Source organism: Apodemus sylvaticus, chromosome 3 (genome assembly GCF_947179515.1).
Source record: "Apodemus sylvaticus chromosome 3, mApoSyl1.1, whole genome shotgun sequence".
NCBI lineage: Eukaryota > Metazoa > Chordata > Mammalia > Rodentia > Muridae > Apodemus > Apodemus sylvaticus.
In genome coordinates, this window is record NC_067474.1 from 82,427,356 (window position 1) to 82,445,529 (window position 18,174).

At 37.2% G+C, this 18,174-nt stretch overlaps 1 protein-coding gene across 1 annotated transcript in view; it reads right to left on the reverse strand.

Moving 5' to 3' along the window:
- The window catches only part of Megf9 (multiple EGF like domains 9), a 103,753-nt gene that overhangs the window by 19,553 nt on the left and 66,026 nt on the right, over positions 1–18,174 (reverse strand). Inside the window, exon 3 of the mRNA XM_052176653.1 lies at positions 9,822–9,961. Within this exon, the coding sequence (XP_052032613.1) occupies positions 9,822–9,961 (140 nt within the window). The remainder of the gene's footprint in view (positions 1–9,821; positions 9,962–18,174) is intronic.

Sequence of the window (18,174 nt, forward strand, 5' to 3'; positions counted from 1 at the left end):
GAAGGGGAGGGGAAGGAAGGGGAGGGGAGGAAAGGGGAGGGGAGGGGAGGGAAGGGGAAAGGAGGGGGAGGGAAGGGGAGGGGAGGGAAGGGGAGGGGAGGAAAGGGGAGGGAAGGGGAAAGGAGGGGGAGGGAGGGGAGGGGAGGGGAGGGAAGGGAAGGGAGGGAAGGGAAGGGAGGGAAGGGGAGGGGAGGGGAGGGAAGGGGAGGGGAGAGAAGAGGAGAGGAAGGAAGGGGAGGGGAGGGGAAGGGAGGGGAGAGAAGGGGAGGGGAGGGGAGGGGAGGGGAGGGAAGAGGAGAGGAAGGAAAGGGAGGAGAGGGGAAGGGAGGGGAAGGAAGGGGAGGGGAGGGGAGGGAAGAGGAGAGGAAGGAAGGGGAGGGGAGGGGAAGAGAGGGGAAGGAAGGGGAAGGGAGGGGAGGGAAGAGGAGAGGAAGGAGGGGGAGGGGAGGGGAAAGGAGGGGAGGGGAGGGAAGGAAAGAGAAGGGGAGGGGAGGGGAGGGGAGGGGAGGGAAGATTTAGAGATGGAGATATAGCTCAGCTGTTAAAAGCCTTTGTTGCTCTCACAGCCAATCTGGGATTCCCAGCACCTGTGTGCCACCTCATAACTGTCACTGCGGTCCAAGGGGACTTTACACCCTCTTCTGACCTCTTTGGGCACACAGGCATACATGGAGACAAAACACTCATACACATAAATGGATAAAATAAGTAGATCTATATTTAAAAAAAGATTTATTACTTGTGTGTATGTGCCTATGTGTGTTTCTCTGCAACATGTATGTGCACGTGCCCTTGGAAACCAGCAGCAGAATCATCGGAACTCTATGAACTGGAGTTCCAGGTGCTTGTGAGCTGCCCAAAACAGGTGTTGGGAACCCAATGTAAGGACTCTGCAAGAAGAGCAAATGCTTTTAATTGCTGAGTCATCTTTCCAGCCCCTCCTGATTTATTTCTGAATTAGCTATGTTTATGAATTCAATGTTCTATGAGAGAAAAGTTGGGTATGTGATTATAGTTACAATATGCACTCATTGGTTGATTGGCTATGTACTAAAAACAGACTAACTTTGTGCAAAGAAAAAATAAGATAATATATATTAATAGAAGAGTATATAAATTGTGGTACTTTTATAGTTTGTATACTACTATGAACTATAATAAACTACTTATACATACAAACATGCATCTTAAAGATAGCATTGGTTGAAAAGCAAAGTGAAGAATGGCACATATAGAGAAAATTAACTTCGTAGAATTTCAGAAAGTCACAACAGGGGTTGGAGAGATGGCTCAGTGGTTAAGAGCACTGCATATTGTTTCAGAGGCCCCCATTTCAATTCCCATCATCACATGGCAGCTCACAATCATCTTTCTCCAGACCCAGGAGATCTGGCACCCTCTTCTGGCCTCCAAGGGCACTGCATACATATAGTGCACAGACAAAACAGTCATTCACATAAAATAAAGTATATAAAAAAGCAAGACTAAGCTTATACAAAAATACATATACATTAAACCAAAAATACATACATGGTAAAAACTTTAAATATGGACAGAGACAGTCAAGGAATTTTATGGATTATTGTCTCTGTGGACAGGGGAAAAATATGTCTGAGAAAACAAGCGCTCAATTTCTTTTGAAATTTTCCACTTCAAATATGTGTTGTAATGGCTATTTTTGTTTTTCAACTTAAGTACATCTGGAATTAACTAAACCTCAAGTGACTAGGTACACTTGTGAGAGATTTTCTTAATTAAATGATTTGAAGTGGGAAGATCCGCCTCTAATCTGGACTATATATTCTGGTAGCAACATATATGAAGAACATGGAAGAAAGAACTTTTTTCTCTTTGCTTGCTTGCCCTTGCTCTTGCTGGCAGGTCCTTTTCTGAAAGCTAGCTAACACATCCAGCCTTGTGGACTACAACTACTACATGCTTGGACTTTGCCTTGGTTGACAGCCATTGTTGGACTAACTGGACTATAGTCTGTAAACCACTATAATAAATTCCATATATATGTATATATTCAAATATGCATACTCAACTCATTCATTCATACACACACACACACACACACACACACACACACATTCTATCAGTTCTTTTCCTCTTGAGAACCCTGACAAATACAGTATTTATACATATATGGATAAATATGAAGCAAAATGGTGGCGAAATATTTAGAGGTAGATACATGAGTATGATCATTAGTTTTTGTCAATTGATACAAGGCGGTCATTTGAGAAGAGAGAAACCTCAGTTGAGAAAATGCCTCTATCATATTGGCTGTGTGGTGGTTTGAATTTCCATTGAAAATAGACTCCATAGGTCCCTATGCTTGAGTACTTGGCCTCTAGCTGGTGGAACTGCTTGAGAAGGAGTAGGAGGAATGGCCTTATTGGAGGATGTGTATCACTTGGGGTGGGCCTTCAGGTTTTAAGACTCCTATTGTTCTCTGTGTGCCCTCTCTGCCTACAGCTTGAGGGATGGACTGACATACAGCTCTCACGTGCTGCTTCAGACAGCATGCTTGCTGTTTGCTAATATATCACCCCAAAGCATGATGGACTCCAACTCCCTGAAACCATAAGGCCAATTAAACATTTTGTTCTATAAATTGCCTTGCTTATGGTGTTTTTATCAAAGAACTAAAATGTAACCAATCAAAGACTTTCGGCAAGTTTATATGACTCTTTCTTTCTTTCTTTCTTTCTTTCTTTCTTTCTTTCTTTCTTTCTTTCTTTCTTTCTTTCTTTCTTTCTTTCTTTCTTTCTTTCTTTCTTTCTTCCTTCCTTCCTTCCTTCCTTCCTTCCTTTCTCCTTTCTTTTTTTTTTTTTTTTTTTTTTGGTTTTTTGAGACAGGGTTTCTCTGTATAGCCCTGGCTGTCCTGGAACTCACTCTGCACACCAGGCTGGCCTCAAACTCAGAAATCTGCCTGCCTCTGCTTCCAAAGTGCTGGGATTAAAGGCGTGCGCCACCACTGCCCAGCTATATGACATTTTCTTTATTAATGATCGAGGAGGGAGAGTCCATCCCACTGGGCAGGTACCAATCCTCGGAAGTGATCTTGAGTTGCATAAGAAAGCAGGTTGACTTTTCTGAAGGAAAGTGGAGGAGTGGATGGGGAGGGAGGAGTAATGGAGAGCGACTGGGAGGAGAGGAGGGAGGGAAACTGTGGTTGAAATGTAATATATGAGAGAATAAATTAATAAAAGAGCAAAACAAACAAAACATTAAATTAATAAAAAGGAAAACAAACAAACAAAAAAGAAAGCAGGCTGAGTAAGCCATAAGGAACACACTAGTAAGCAGGGTTCCTCCATGGCCTCTGCTTCAGTTCCTGCCCTCAGCTCTGCCTGGACTTCCTGCTCTGACTTCCTTCACTGATACAAGTGTGACCTGAGAAACAAAAGATGAAATAAATCATTTCTTCTCCAAGTTGCTTTTGGTCATGGAGTTCATCACAGCAATAGAAAGAAAAAACTAGATCAATGAAAAGTGAAACATTAAAAAGTGACTAGTAAAAATGGGAAGGCAGCAGAGCTGTGTTTTAGGACAGCACTCCTTTGGCGCTCTATGACAACAAGAGTCTTGAGAGAGGCACAGCAGCACCACATCTACAATGAGACTTACAACTACTGCTATATAAGGAAGGACACAAAACCCAGGAGTGTGTTGAAATTTTACAACAAGCTAAAAACAGTTGATGTTAACATTCATGAAGTCTTTCTGGATATATTTCTCTTACTCATGTAATATTTTCAAAATTGAGTGTGGCAGAAAGGATAGGGTTTTAAGATAAAATGACACGGCAACTAGAGTAAGATTTGAAAGCCAAAACAATGAAAATGTCGATAACAATGTATGCTCTCAATTCTTAAAGGATTACAGGCAATTCTTCCATATTTGATGACTTACTGAAAGATACTTTTATGTTATTTGGACACTCAACTTAGATTTCAACTGAATTTTTATGTAGCTATCTTTAAAATCATATAAAATATATTTAGTTATAAATGATGTTTCATAGCTTAAGCTGGTGTTGAATTTACTTACTATTAGGTAGAATCTAGCTTTGAATACCTTGTACTTTTGCCTCTGTCTCTGAATTCTGGGCTAACAGGCAGGTTCTATCATGCCTGTCTAAAATCATGTAACATTTTACACATATGACAGTGTTGAAGGTATTTTTCACATATATAACAAAATAGGATGTACTCATACAGTGATAAAAACACTTTGAGATTGCTTTCTTTCTAAATCTTCTTATATTCTGGTGACTCTATAGCTATGAATTCTATAACAAGAAAAGTCGCTTTTAAAAAGTTTGCTTAAAATATCACAGATAACTGTAGAATTGGTTTTAAAACAAAATCTATTTTAATTTTATCTTTGATTATTTTTGTTTAAGGCCATAGAAATACATCTTAATTCTGCTTAAGGAATAATAGTAGGAGGGGTTTTAGCAAGGGAATGTCATAATTTTTATAATTTAAAAAAATTCTTCCATCGAGACTGGATTGTGGTGGGATAGAAACCTAGGGAGGAGACAATAGACAGAGGTAGAATGATCAGGTAAGAAATGGCCAACTAGTTCAGAGAGGTGATAAAGGCTTGGGCAAAGTGGTTAACCCAAGTTTATCAGTGGTTGGTTCAGGGTATTAATGGGAAATAATAGAGTTTTCGATGTTACAATTTTAATGTTAAAGCATTCAAATAAATGAAGGAGCTGGTTGAATGAGCATGGAGATCAAGGGAGAAATGCAGACCTTACATACATACATACATACATACATACATAATACATACATACATGTCAGTGGCATTTCGACTAAATCTGGGGCCTGGGGGAGATCATTCAAAGGGAAAGTCCAAGTGGAGGGACAAATGAGCCAAGCTCTCTGAGCTCTGAGGAGGCACAGTAAAGAGCTGACCTAGGGGGATGGAGCACAGCTGACAGAAAAGGAAATGCAGCCACACCAGAAGAAAGCCAGGAGAGTGTGGCATCCTGAAGGAAAGCAGCTACTGAGCAGTAGAGGCAGTCAGAGTCAGGCTCAGATCATGGGATACAACCAGGACACAAAAGCACCTTGCATTCTTAAAAATAAGTCTGCTATCTGCAGACAAAGTTTGCAGTTAAAAAATAACTGACTCTCTTACACTTTCATTTAATAATATGTGTTCAATAAAGAAAATATGGAAAACAAGTAAAAGGACAAGAAAAGTGCCCCTACAATCTCATTAGCATTTGGGATATCTTCCTCGAAGTCTTACCTTACTTATAGATATTTGGGTATTGTTACTGAAACAGTCTAATTATATGGTACTTGTTTTAAAGCCCAAATATTCACATATGCCATTCATGAAAACACTGTAATGAAATCATTCTAATAGCTATTACTTCCAGACTGCTTCTGATGATTTGTAGAGAAGCACAAATGTATTTAATTTTGCAGTAAACTACTAGGTGGTTAACCCAAGTTTATGGATACAGAAACACATTAAATAACTCCCACAAGATACAGTCAAAATTTGACTTTCTGGGGTTCTATCCATGTATTATCTATGTAACAGTATTACATATATTACATATGTAACAGTATTACTATGTAATAGTATTACATACATATCTATGTAACAGTATTGTTATAAATTATGGTGTCTAAGTATTTTTTATGATCACAACTATCATTCTGGTGAGCATTTTTTTTAACATAAAGTATTTTTGAATTTAGAATTATTTTCTCAGAAGAATCCTGAAAATAGAATTTCTGGCTTAAATATTTTTAAAGAGGCTTTTTATACTTACTGTCAATTTTTTCTCTGTGATATTTTCTCCAATATATTTTACTACAAAACGAGAACTTTGAAACTCTGCATCTATCTAAAACAGAAATTTCAGACATACTGGGAAGAACAACAATGCATACATACAAAGTGGCCACCAGAGGGCGACAGAATCACAGCAGTCTTGAAATCTGTGATTAAAAATTGTGTATGAACTGGCTGTTTTCAGTAAGGTGCTCACTCCTTCACACGGGATTTATACTTTTCATATCATAAGCTATTTAGGTAGTTTGGAAGTCAAAATTGCTCAATGGATTTATTTTACTTTATCTCCAGAGCACGTGCAGGTCAGTGCGATGATTGCCACCTGCTATGAAGAAGTCATGTAAATGGCTTTCTGGCACTTTAAACCACCCAGGGAATAACTGATGATTTGACCCAATAAAATGTTGTTCTTGTTACCCAATGTTGAACCTCACCATTCTTTTTCCCAGTTTACCATTAGTTTGTTCATTTATCCAACAAAGGTTAAGAGGGTGCTCACTATGTGCCAATACCTGTGGTAGAGACTAAATAAATAGCCAGGACTAAGCAGATTATGGCCCTGCCCTGAAAGAGTGTACACATGAGAGGAGTGGCCACAAGTAAGCACATGTATACCAGTTGTGCCGCGTGCTCTGAAAACTTGAAGGTGCCTGTGACAGTGTGTAGTGAGGGCTTTGCATTTAGTGAGGAGGAACAGGAAATGCTGATGAAGTCATCTTTTGTTGATGATGTGAAAGAAATCTATGACTTAATAAGGCAAAGGGGCCTGTGGTGTAAATGCAGGTGGGTTGGAAAGGCCATTCTTGTCAGGGGAAAGAACATGTATAGTAACTTTGGGACACAAACAACACTAAAGAAAAAGAGCATTAGGCAAGTAGCTACAGACAGATGACACAATGTTGTCTAAACAGATTTCCGTATACACACTTCACTGGACAAAAAGAATAAGGTTCTAGTATAGAGTCTTCTGGGAATTCATTGAGTTTAGATTTATTCTGATGTTTTGTTCTCATAAAAACTCAGGCACTTATCAAAATCATATGTCCTGTATTTTTCCATGTCGATTTCCCAGGAAGTTCCTCCAGTCTTACATTTATGGAATTTGAAGGTCAAAGGCACTTGTGTTTAATCTGAGACAATCCGACTGAGTTTGCTTAGATGTGTAAGCTTTTTCTGTTATTATATGGATTTCCTGAGCTTTCTGACATGTAGGTTGAATGTTTGTTTGTTTGTTTGTTAATATTTAGAAAATTCATGGCCAGAAATCCCTGAGCTCCCTTGCACTTACATTAGACTCTAGCTGTACCCTACTCATCTCTCCTGCCTTTTTTTCACTACCTTGTTATAAAAATGCTTCAGTTTAGACCATTTTTTATTGTATTCTATTTGGTTCTTATCTTGCCTTCACTGGGTAAAGACTTCTCTTAGCTCATACAAGTTATTTTCTTCAAATACCATAATTTTTAGTTTTAGGTTCCTTCTATTTTAAAATTTTTATTTATCTATGTAGTCTTTTTTAATGCATGAGCATTCTATTTGCATGTATACCTGTATGTCGGAAAAGGACATCAAATCCCTTTATAGATGGTCATGAGCCACCATATGGTTGCTGGGAACTGAATTGGGAACCTCTGGTAGAACAGTCAGTGCTCTTAACCACTGAGCTATCTGACCAGCCCATAGATTGTTTTTTTTTTTCAAATGCATGTGTATGACTTTGTAGCTTTATATTCATGAAAGTACATATGTATGTGTGTAAGTCAGAAGATAATCTCAAGTGTTATCCTCAAGAATGCTGTCCACTTCCTTTGAGAGGAGAGTCTCAATGGCCTGGATTTTAGCAATTAAGCTAGACTGGATGATCAGCTAGTCTGAGGAATCCTCCTGTCTCTGTTTCCTGAGCTCTCAGACTACAACTGCATGCCACTGGGGCTAGAGAGATACAAGGCTCTGTGTTTAAGAATACAGTCTGCTCTTCTAGTGGACCCTCATTCACCTTTCAGCACCCACAATGGCTCACAACAGTTTGTAACTCAGTTACAGGGGATCAGATGCCCTCTTAGACATTAGTGCACAGGCATACACGAGACACAGCACCCATATGTATAAAACTATGCCCAGCATTTTAACATGGGATTTACACTCAGGTCCCTTTGCTTGCATAGTAGGCACTTGTCTAACTGAGCATGTGCACATGCATTGTAGTACTATTCCCTAGTGAAATTTTATCTATTTAATCATTTTGTCTTATTTTTCCTCTAATTCCTCAATATAGTAGTTTTAGTTATTTTGAAATTTCAATCTTAATTCTAATAACAGTATTACTGAAGTTCTGTTTCTATTGTTTATATTTTATTACTAGCCACATTTCCCCATTTTTTAGTCTCTTTTTTATTGTATATCATATCTGATATATAAGAGAATTAGCCAGGTGTGTTGCTATACATCTTTAGTTCCAGCAGTGGCAGTCAGATCTCTGTGTGTTTCAGATCAGCCTAGTCTACAGTTAGTTCCAAGACATCCAGGACTATTACACATAGAAACCCTGTTTTGAAAAACAAAACAAATAACTGAACTAGAATTGAAGAGGGTCCTCCTTTCTCTAATAGGCAAATACGAGAAATGATGGACTTGATTCCATTAGGCATGATGTTGGGTTGCAGACAGACTCAGTTTTCTTATCTGCCAGCTCAACACTAGTTCGTCATTATTTCTTGGCATGACCTTTGGGATTAAGAACTTGGCAGACCTTTGTCTTGACATTGGGGGTTCGACCATTCAGACCCCCTCCATGCATCTGTAGAGTTTGACAATGTATTAAGAAAGAACTGGCTGTATGTTATAACAAGCCCTCTTCTCTTTAGAAGGCTTTTGTCTCCTCAGCATAAAACATTTTCTGGCCCAGACATCTTAGTCGGAGTTGGGAAACCTGGCCTTGTGTTTTGGACTCCTCTAGTTTCTGCCTATCACTCAGACTCCAGAAAACTGTCAAAAGTTCTCCTTCAAGTACAAATCCTTTCCTTTGGCCAACTCCTTAGCCTGTGCTCAGAATCAGCAAATCTCTACCAGAAAGAAATCATGTGGTATATAGATGCAGCCTAATTTAATTGGAGACATCTTGGGCCATGACTTTTATGACTATGCCTAAGCAATCCTAAACCCTTGCCTTCTATAGCTTTCCTGCACAGTGCAGATTAAAAGAAAAAGAGTGGTATGGCAATGGAACTTTATGATTAGAACTTCTCCACTAGCACCAGGAACTTGCTTGACATCTTTGATGTTAGCTTGAGATGAATTAACTTCATTCTAGGTTTAATGAAACTCACCTTTGACCTTTAAACCACACAACTCTCTATTTGCTGATTCAAATTGTGAGGATTGGCCAACGTAGCTACCACCCTTGACTCTAGTTGTATAAGCAACCCCACAGAAAATTTCACTCTACAATCGAGTCTGCCTTACTCTTCCTAAGTTATATTGAGTCTCAGTTCTTTCATACAGGAATTCCCAAGTGATCATGGCTTGCTTGGAAGAGCTCTAATGTATTTTGCAAAGTCTGTCACTGTGACGTCAAAGTCAACACTTTGTATTGTTCTCCAATCTTCAATCTATATGATTTTTGAAATCCCTGAAATATTTTAAGTTGTTATAAAAGTTTGACTTGCCATATGCCTTATTATATCTACTTAAAGGTTCAAGGCCTTATAAACTATTTGAAAAGAATCAATACATTGAGACTTCAAGATTGAAGGAATAAACCAGGCAGTGGTGGTGCACCCCCTTTAATCCCAGCACTGGGAGGCAGAGGCAGGTAGATTTCTCAGTTCTAGGCCAGCCTGGTCTATGGAGAGAGTTCCAGGACAGCTAGGGCTACACAGAGAAACCCTGTCTCGAAAAAACAAAACAAAACAAAACAACAACAACAACAACAAAAAGATTGAAGGAATAAAGAATAATTTCATGATGTTATTACAAAAACTACATACCTGTGAGAACATCACAACTATCAGACCGGTTGTTGCACTGACAAGGCAAGCAGCCTGTCTTACCAAAGCCATAATGTCCATATTGGCATTGGTCACACAAGGAGCCGGTGACACCCATTTTGCATTGGCAATTCCCAGAACTGAAAATAAAAGCAAAGACAGTGAATAAAAGTAAGTGGTTTTGAAAACTGTAGTTTAATGCTCCATAAATTACCTTAACACAGCCAAAATTTTCTATTAGATTCTACTTTCATACTAAATTCTGAGGCTGTCATTTTTATTTTATGTATCCGTGTGTGTGTCTATGAACATATTTGTGGGTACTGACAGAAGCCAGAAGAGGGTACTAGATACCCTGGCGCTAAAGTTAAAGGTAACTGTGAGCTGCCAGACTGAGGAACTAGGAACTGAGCTCTAGTCCTCTGTAAGAGAAACAAGCACTCTTAAGTACCAAAACCATCTCTCTAACTCTTGCATTAATTTCTACAAAGGTTTTAGGCTGCTAACTACTCTACAAGTAAAAGTAAATAAAGACTTAAAAATTTAGTATCCTATCAATTTCTATTTATATTCTTTTCTTAAATGGCCATTATAACAATAATAACAACTCCTCAATCATTAAAATATAAAACTTTTGTTTTATTTTCTTTTAACACTGTTTAATTTTTGTTTTTTTTTTGTTTTTTTTTTTTGTTTTGAGCTAGGGATTACATGTCAGTGTTTCTCAAGCTGTGGGTCACGACCACTTTGTGGGTCAAACAACACTTCCAGGGTGCCACATGTCAGATATTTATATTATGATTCATAATGGTAGCAAAATTACAGTTCAGAACAGCAATGCAGATGATTTTATGGGTGGGGTCCCAGCATTAGAAAGGTTGAGAACCACTGCTCTGGTGTAGTCCTGGCCTAGAATTCACCAAGTTCAATTTCCAGTAACAGCATTGTGGTTCACAACCCATAATTCCAATTCTAGGAGATCCAACACCCTATTCTGAATAAAACCACAGCCTACTCTACTCTAGTCAATGCAACAGAAGTCATCACAGTGACGAAAACACATGGCACGAAGCACAGCCATTTCAAAATGGCCAAATCAGGCACACCTCTCACAGCATTTAATACACTCGCACTCACACTCGTTCCTCTGGATAATTCTCAATTCATTTTGTCTGCTCCATGCTCTTACAATCATTCATTTATGTCTAATATGTCATCTATTTATGTCAAATTTTCCTCAAGTAACTCTTGGTAGAGTTATTTCTTCTGTGCACTTTCCTAGAATAGTCCTCATTCCTCTTTACCTCTAAAATTTTCCTGCTTTCAAGGCTTCTTCAAATAAAACATTTTTTCTCTAGCTGGTCCAGGTTTCCCACATTTATATTTTAATCCCAAATGTAATTTTTGTTTTGTTTTGAGACAGGCTCTCTCTATGTAGCCCTGGCTGTCCTGAAGCTTACTTTGTCGACCATGCTGGCCTTCAAACTCAGAGATCTACCTACACAATGCAATCCCAAGTGTAATTTATTCTATAACCTTTCAACACGTAAAGCTTCTTCCCCCATTCAATTATGAAAGTCTGAACAAAGGCCTATCATGTGGTTTCCTATTGCCAAGGCATAGCACAAGAGCAGAGACTGTGTTTTGGAACAGACTGTTTTAATGTGGTACACCTTGATAAGTGGGTTCTTAATTCAGGGATTACAACATGGCAACCTCAAAAATGTAAAGAAAGTAAATGCTTGGCTGGTTGAACATACTTAATATTAACAACCCCATGAATTTTCAATAAATATACAGACTAAATTTTGGTATTAGGCACAGAAAAGAGGAAAAGATAAAAAATACCAATTGCCAGAGTATTCAGGGGGAAACCCTAATTTTCTCTTTGCGCACTCTTGTCCTCAATAGCGATACTGTCTTTGTTTGTTTTGCTTTTTGTAAAGATAGGCACTCAGTATGTCATTCAGTCTAGGCTGGCCCTTAACTCTTTTTCAGTCTTCTGACTGCTATAAGTATGCACAGGTATGCGCTACAACACTCAGAGGAAAATGCCTTTCTTTACATGTTTTAAATGTTTCTTTACATGTTCGTTGTAGAGCTCAGAAGTTTAGACTTTATAAAATCTTGGCAGCAATCACACCAGATTGGAAAAGATTAAACTGAAAGCTGCATTTAAAAATAGTTTTCTTACATATTTAGTTGCTAATAGTGACTCCCTAAAGGAACTGATTTATGTCAGGAGGCCAAGCTAAAACTATTAATACTTAAATGACTCTTAACATATCACTTAATGCACCCCCCCATAATCCCCACTGTCTATTACTATAATGAAAATAAAAGTTCTAAATTTGAAGATTATTGGGCTCCTGAGTTGAATTTTGCAGAAGTAATAGAACTTCTAACCATGTATATTCTAGTTGCAGTTTGAAAATCTACTATACTTGTAGTTTACAAATCCAAGTTTTTTTTTGGTTTTTGATTTTTGTTTTATTAGCTGAGCTACACTTCTCAATTTACTATACCACTAGTATAACCAATACATTTTATGTTCTACCTCTACGAAAATATTTCAGAGTTGAAGTTTGTTTCTGTGATGGTTAATGCTGAGTGTCAACTTGATAGGGTTTGGAATCATCTAGAAGGCAAAATTTGAGGCACTCCCATGAGAGATTATCTAGAATGGGTTATTTGAGGTGAAAAGATCCATCTGAAAAGTGACTCTCTGCATCCTGGCTAGCAATGCAGTAACCAGGGGTCTGGTATCATATCATCCCTGCTGTGATGGGTTGTAACCTGGAGCTATAAGCCAAAATAAATCCTTTTAACCATAAGCTGCTTTTGCCTGGGTATTTTATCACAACAACAGGAAGAGTCGCTGAGACAGCTTTCCTCTTCTTTTCCTCTTGGTTATCTGAAGAATTGTCAAAAAGGAGTAGAAAAGTAAAAAAAATAAATCCACTCAGTTTTACATGGAAAGTTATTACAGCTTTGCTCAAATAAATCTAATCTATAAAAGAAAGAAAGCCAGTCTTGTATTAATATTATATATGTACCACAACTCAAATATTGTATCTTAAATAAAAATCATGTATTGAACTGCATTTCTATTCAAAGATACCTAGTCTATTCAGCCATGTACTTTCCTGGCAAATAAGTGTATTTACAGAAAAATGGGCTTGAAATGGGGATACTCTAGAAGCAGGAACAGCATAGCAATAATGATAATAATAATAATAATAATACTGATAATAATGATAATAAACAATAAATCTCTGGGTTGAAGTAATTTATTAACTATGTTAATAAATAATATTCTCATTAATCCTCTAGATAACTCTTCTAGTGGAAGTCACAATCTTTAATTTGCTATTGGGAAAGCAGAGTTATTGTCTGCAGTTAGTGAGTTAGGTTTATTTCTCATAACCACTCCTACAGGTTCTGACAATTGATTTTTTTCTATCTGATCTAAAATAAATAACGTCTTCTTTTCACTGCCAATAAAAGTCAAATGTTCCCCAAGAGAAGGTGAACAATCTGATAATCTGATAGTTGTCACAGGGTAACAAAGTACAAAGTTCTCAGAGACTACATCATCAAGTATGCAAGATATTCAAATTACATTAGAGTTTAAATTTTGTACTGTCCATAGAGGGTGAGCACTACTCTTTTAAAAAATTCAATAGACATTATAAAGCATGCCTCCTAAGTAACTTTGCAAAACAAAAATGATGCTCTGATAGATACCTAGTCTTACATAAGAATACCCCAAAGCCACTACATGATCTGGCAAAGAAGGTGAACATTCATCATGTCTGAAACAAAGCAAGATATTGTGATTCAGTAAGAAGGGGTCATAATTCTTCTCCATATGAAAAGAGTACAAAGAAAATCACTCTTACTGCAGATTTCTAACTGTACTTTATTAGTCAAGTTTCAAGCATTTCAGTCATCCATGAAACCATGCTTGCTCTTCGCTCCTGTATGTCATTACTTAGTATTCAAATGGATCAAGAATAACTTCTGAGGATCAGCCTAGTCTACCATGGGACACTGAATCACAAACACCCTGTAGCTATGATATCGCCATGTTTTCTGAGTTGCTGCTGGCGATGTTTTCCCTTTAGAATTCTGTTCTGGGCACTCAAAACACTAATGTCAGCTGGCATCTTTTTCCCTGGAGATTAAAACCCTTAGTTACTTATTTTAAAATCAAGCAGAGTAATTTCAGGAATCCTGATGAGGCCAGCACTTGAATCTAGACCCACAATTCACTTGTCCTGGGTAGATACTCTTTAAATAACAGGAAAGGAAGTACTCCTTTTTCACTCAAAACAAAACAAAACAAACAAACAAAAAACAAAAAGACCCAATGGAGTAGAGTGGGAAGTTTGATTGTGGTACTGCACTAAAAGTGCTTTTTCATCATGTTACTCATGGTCCGCAGCCAATTTCAGCATGTATAAGAATTAAATCACTCAGCAAACATAAAGCTTTGCCTGTGTGTCTTCTTTTATAGGATAAAGCTGCACAACACTCTCTTTCATGGGCTCCCTGTTACAGGCTGCTGCTTTCTGAAGTAAAGGTCAATGACAGAAATGTGAGGGAGGAGGCTGCAAAAAGACTGTGCTTATCCACAGATTTGAAAGGAAATAACTAAAGATTCAGTTTCACCTCTGTAGAGGAAGAGTGCAGTACTGCAGTAAGTATAGAAATCAGAACTCTGTAAGATACTCTAGCAAGACATTTAAAGTAGAATTTGTTCCTCTAGTGTCACTTCCCAGGGACTTGAATTTCTAGCAATCTTTGAACACTCTACAGAGAATAAGCTTTCTATATGTTGGAAAGCTATGCACATACTCCACATTTCTTAAACTATCCAAATGGGTTTTGAGATTTTCTTATAGTGCCAATGTTGACACAGTTTACCCAATCATTGGTACAATAAATATTGTGCAGCTTTAATACTTAAAAACATTTCTTTGGAAAGGTTTAATAATCAGAATCCACATTGTACATGAATGATCTATTCCAAAAACAACGTCAGTAAAATTGTCACAGAAAGTTATTTCTTAGAGCTGGTGTTATAGCTCAGTCTGGAGAGCATGCGAACATGTGCAAGGCCCTGGGTGTAATCTTCAACCAAAAAAGTGCATTTCTTTAAAGCAAATGTTGTCTTCCAACATGATAATTACTCATTTAAAAAATCCTCAAAAGTCTGTCATCTCAAGATATGACACATATCTATGCAAAAAGTATTATTCAATCTTTTTTAAAGGTTCTGCTCTGCTTCAGATGTGTGGATAGAGAACATTCAAAATTTCCATTATTTTATAATCAGATTGATTAACTGGGAGGAGTGGAAGACAAGAAAGAAGGTCTCAGAGTTTATGGAAAAACAGCCCAAGGAGCCACTCCTTGGTTCTCACCCAGCTGTGCTGGGGAGTTCTTAGCACAAAGCATGTACTCTCCCAATAGCCTAGTTACTCTTTTGTAGTGAAGATAACTACAACTTTTGTAGGGTTACTGTAAAAAAATATAAATTATAAACACAGCCTAAGCACAAACTTCAACTCAAACACGATAGCAACTGTGACAATAGCCATGATATTATTAGATTCCACTTTCCCCCAGGACTCACTAGAATAGGGTGGAAGGCACAGTATTAAAATACAGGGAAGACTCAGAGTTATTTACTTTTTAGATTCTATTTTTAAGATCTTCTTTTAAAAACTGGCATGAAACTTAAATAAAGAAAATATACAGTAAAAAAAAAAGAACTGGCATGAAATTAAAGAGTAACCACTTAACATTTTTCACTAGTTTGGAGTAACAGGTAGGTAGGCATAGAACAAATGAACACATGCTACAGTTTCTGGAAAGAAAACTTTACAAGTGAGAAGGGAAAACTCTGGAAAGTCATACGTTATGCAGTATCAACACCATCTAGACTCTATTTGTATCAACTAGCTAATGATTTAACTTTTTTAAATGTCAAATATCTCGGCACACTTTTGTCATTAAAACATTTATCTATATAATTCTTAAGATTTGCAGGATTTAAATTGCCTCTTCATGTACACATTTAGCTATATTGTCAATAACTTTAACTAAATATATAGTAATTGATGTATTTTTGGTCAGCAGGATCTAGAGGGACCTTTCAGTGGTTAAGAACACTTGCTGTTCTTGTAGGGGAACAGAGTTTGTTTTCCAGCACCTATATCAGGCATTTTACAAACACCTACAATGACAGTTTCAGGGGATTCAGTGCCCTCTTGACCTTCATGGGCAGCCTTAAACATAGGTGTCTGTATATACACATGCACAAAATAAATACATGTTTTTGGTCACTAAAGAGCATTACTCATTTTTTCTTTCTCAGATAGGTTACATGTTGGCACTTAGACGTAGAGAACAAGAAACAGAAAAATTCCATTAAGTCTATCAATTTTCTTTTTTTTTTTTTTCTTGCTTTAACTTGGGAGAACAATTTAGTTTGGCAAGACACCGAGATGGCTAATTAAAATAGAATCTGAAGGAAAACACCCTGTTGATTATAAGCTCTTTCAAATGATTAAATAATGTTTAATAGGTAGCAAGGAAGTTTAGACACCAGAAAAGGTTTTACATAGGAATATAAAACGAAAACTTAGTGACAATTCTTCATTTCATGTTTGAGCTATAGATCTGTAAAGGTGATGAAAAACACTGCTTCCTTTCTTATTACCAAAAAATACTCAAAAATTGGACATTTTAGCTAAAGACTGTCTGTTCCCTATCTTTCTAGTCGTGGAAAAGGCCATTATATAATGAGCAAAGCTCCTTTTTCTTGAGGCAAAAAAGGATAGCTTTATTGTTGAAAACACTGGGCTATTATGCCAAACATTCCTTGTATTTTTTGAGGACACACAGTACACAATACATTAGAGAAAAGTCAAATTCAGGCAGAAATTCCTAATAATAAAGAGTATTGCCTAAGTACAAAAATATTTTTGATAACTAATCTTACCATTATCAAATTTTACACCTTATTTGAAAAGTCAGAAGCAAATTAGAAGCAAAACATATAAAAGTACCATATTTCCAGAACTGTAACACAGAAGCTTGGCTTAATTCAGATGGGAAAATTATTTCTCATTCCCTTCCCTTTTTTTCCTCAACAGATGAAACAGGCCTCTAAGAATTCCCAGTCCATTCAGTTACTGCATTATTTGGACAGTGATTTCTTTATTTTTTTGAGACAGGGTCTCATTATGTAGCAGCAATTGACCTTGAACTTACTATGCAAACCAGGCTGGCCCTGAATTCAGAGATCCCTCTGCCTCTGCCTCCCAAGTGATAGAATGAAACATGTGTGCTACCATGCTTGGCTTGTTTTCAGCCTTCTAACTGCATTCTGTGAACCTCTTATATATCTATGGTGCTCCTGAATATAATTTTCCCTAAGGAGCGTACCAAGGACTAAATTCCTAGGCAACCAGCTTCACCAGGCAGTGAATGTTTTGCAATGGAGGAAGGTGCTCTGAGTTTTACCAACACTTGGAATTCTTGTGATTACTAAAGGGATGAAGTTTGCCTTCATAATTGTAGGTCATGTGACTTTGCTATTCTGTAAAGGGTCTCCAAAGTATTTTTCACATTTATTTCTAGAAACTCTTGAAATGTTTCTGGAAAGCAGTCCTGTCATGTTCAAATACATAATTGTCCTTTCCCAGTATGTAGTTTGCCTTTACCTTTTTATAAGATCTTTCCTAAACAGAAGACACTACTTTTAATAGTTAAATTGTTCAGAATTTTCATTTTAATATTTTGAAGAACGGTTTAGCAAAATTAAGAACATAAATACTAACACAAAAATGCTTCATACATTTTAAAAATAACTAACGAGGCTGGTGAGATGGCTCAGCAGTTATAAGAACTAGCTGCTCTTCTAGGGAATCCAAGTTCTATTCTCAGCACAGAAACCTCCTATAACTCCAGTCCCAGGGGATCATATGCTCCCACTTCTGGCCTTGAGAACACTGAATGCAAGTGGTGCATATCTATCCATCTATCTATCTATCTATCTATCTATCTATCTATCTATCTATCTATCTATCTATCTATCTACCTACCTACCTACATACATACGTACCAATCTACCAGAAAAACACCCATACAACATAAAAAAATTAGTTAAAAAAACTGAAAGGATTTTAAAAATTTACCATAAAGAAATGGATAAATATTTGAGGAGACAGATATATTTAACCAGATTTAAACAAAAAATCAAAGTGAACATGCACTAATGTACTGCATGTGTTATATTAATGTACAATTTTTATATTTATGTATCAAAGAAAAATAAACA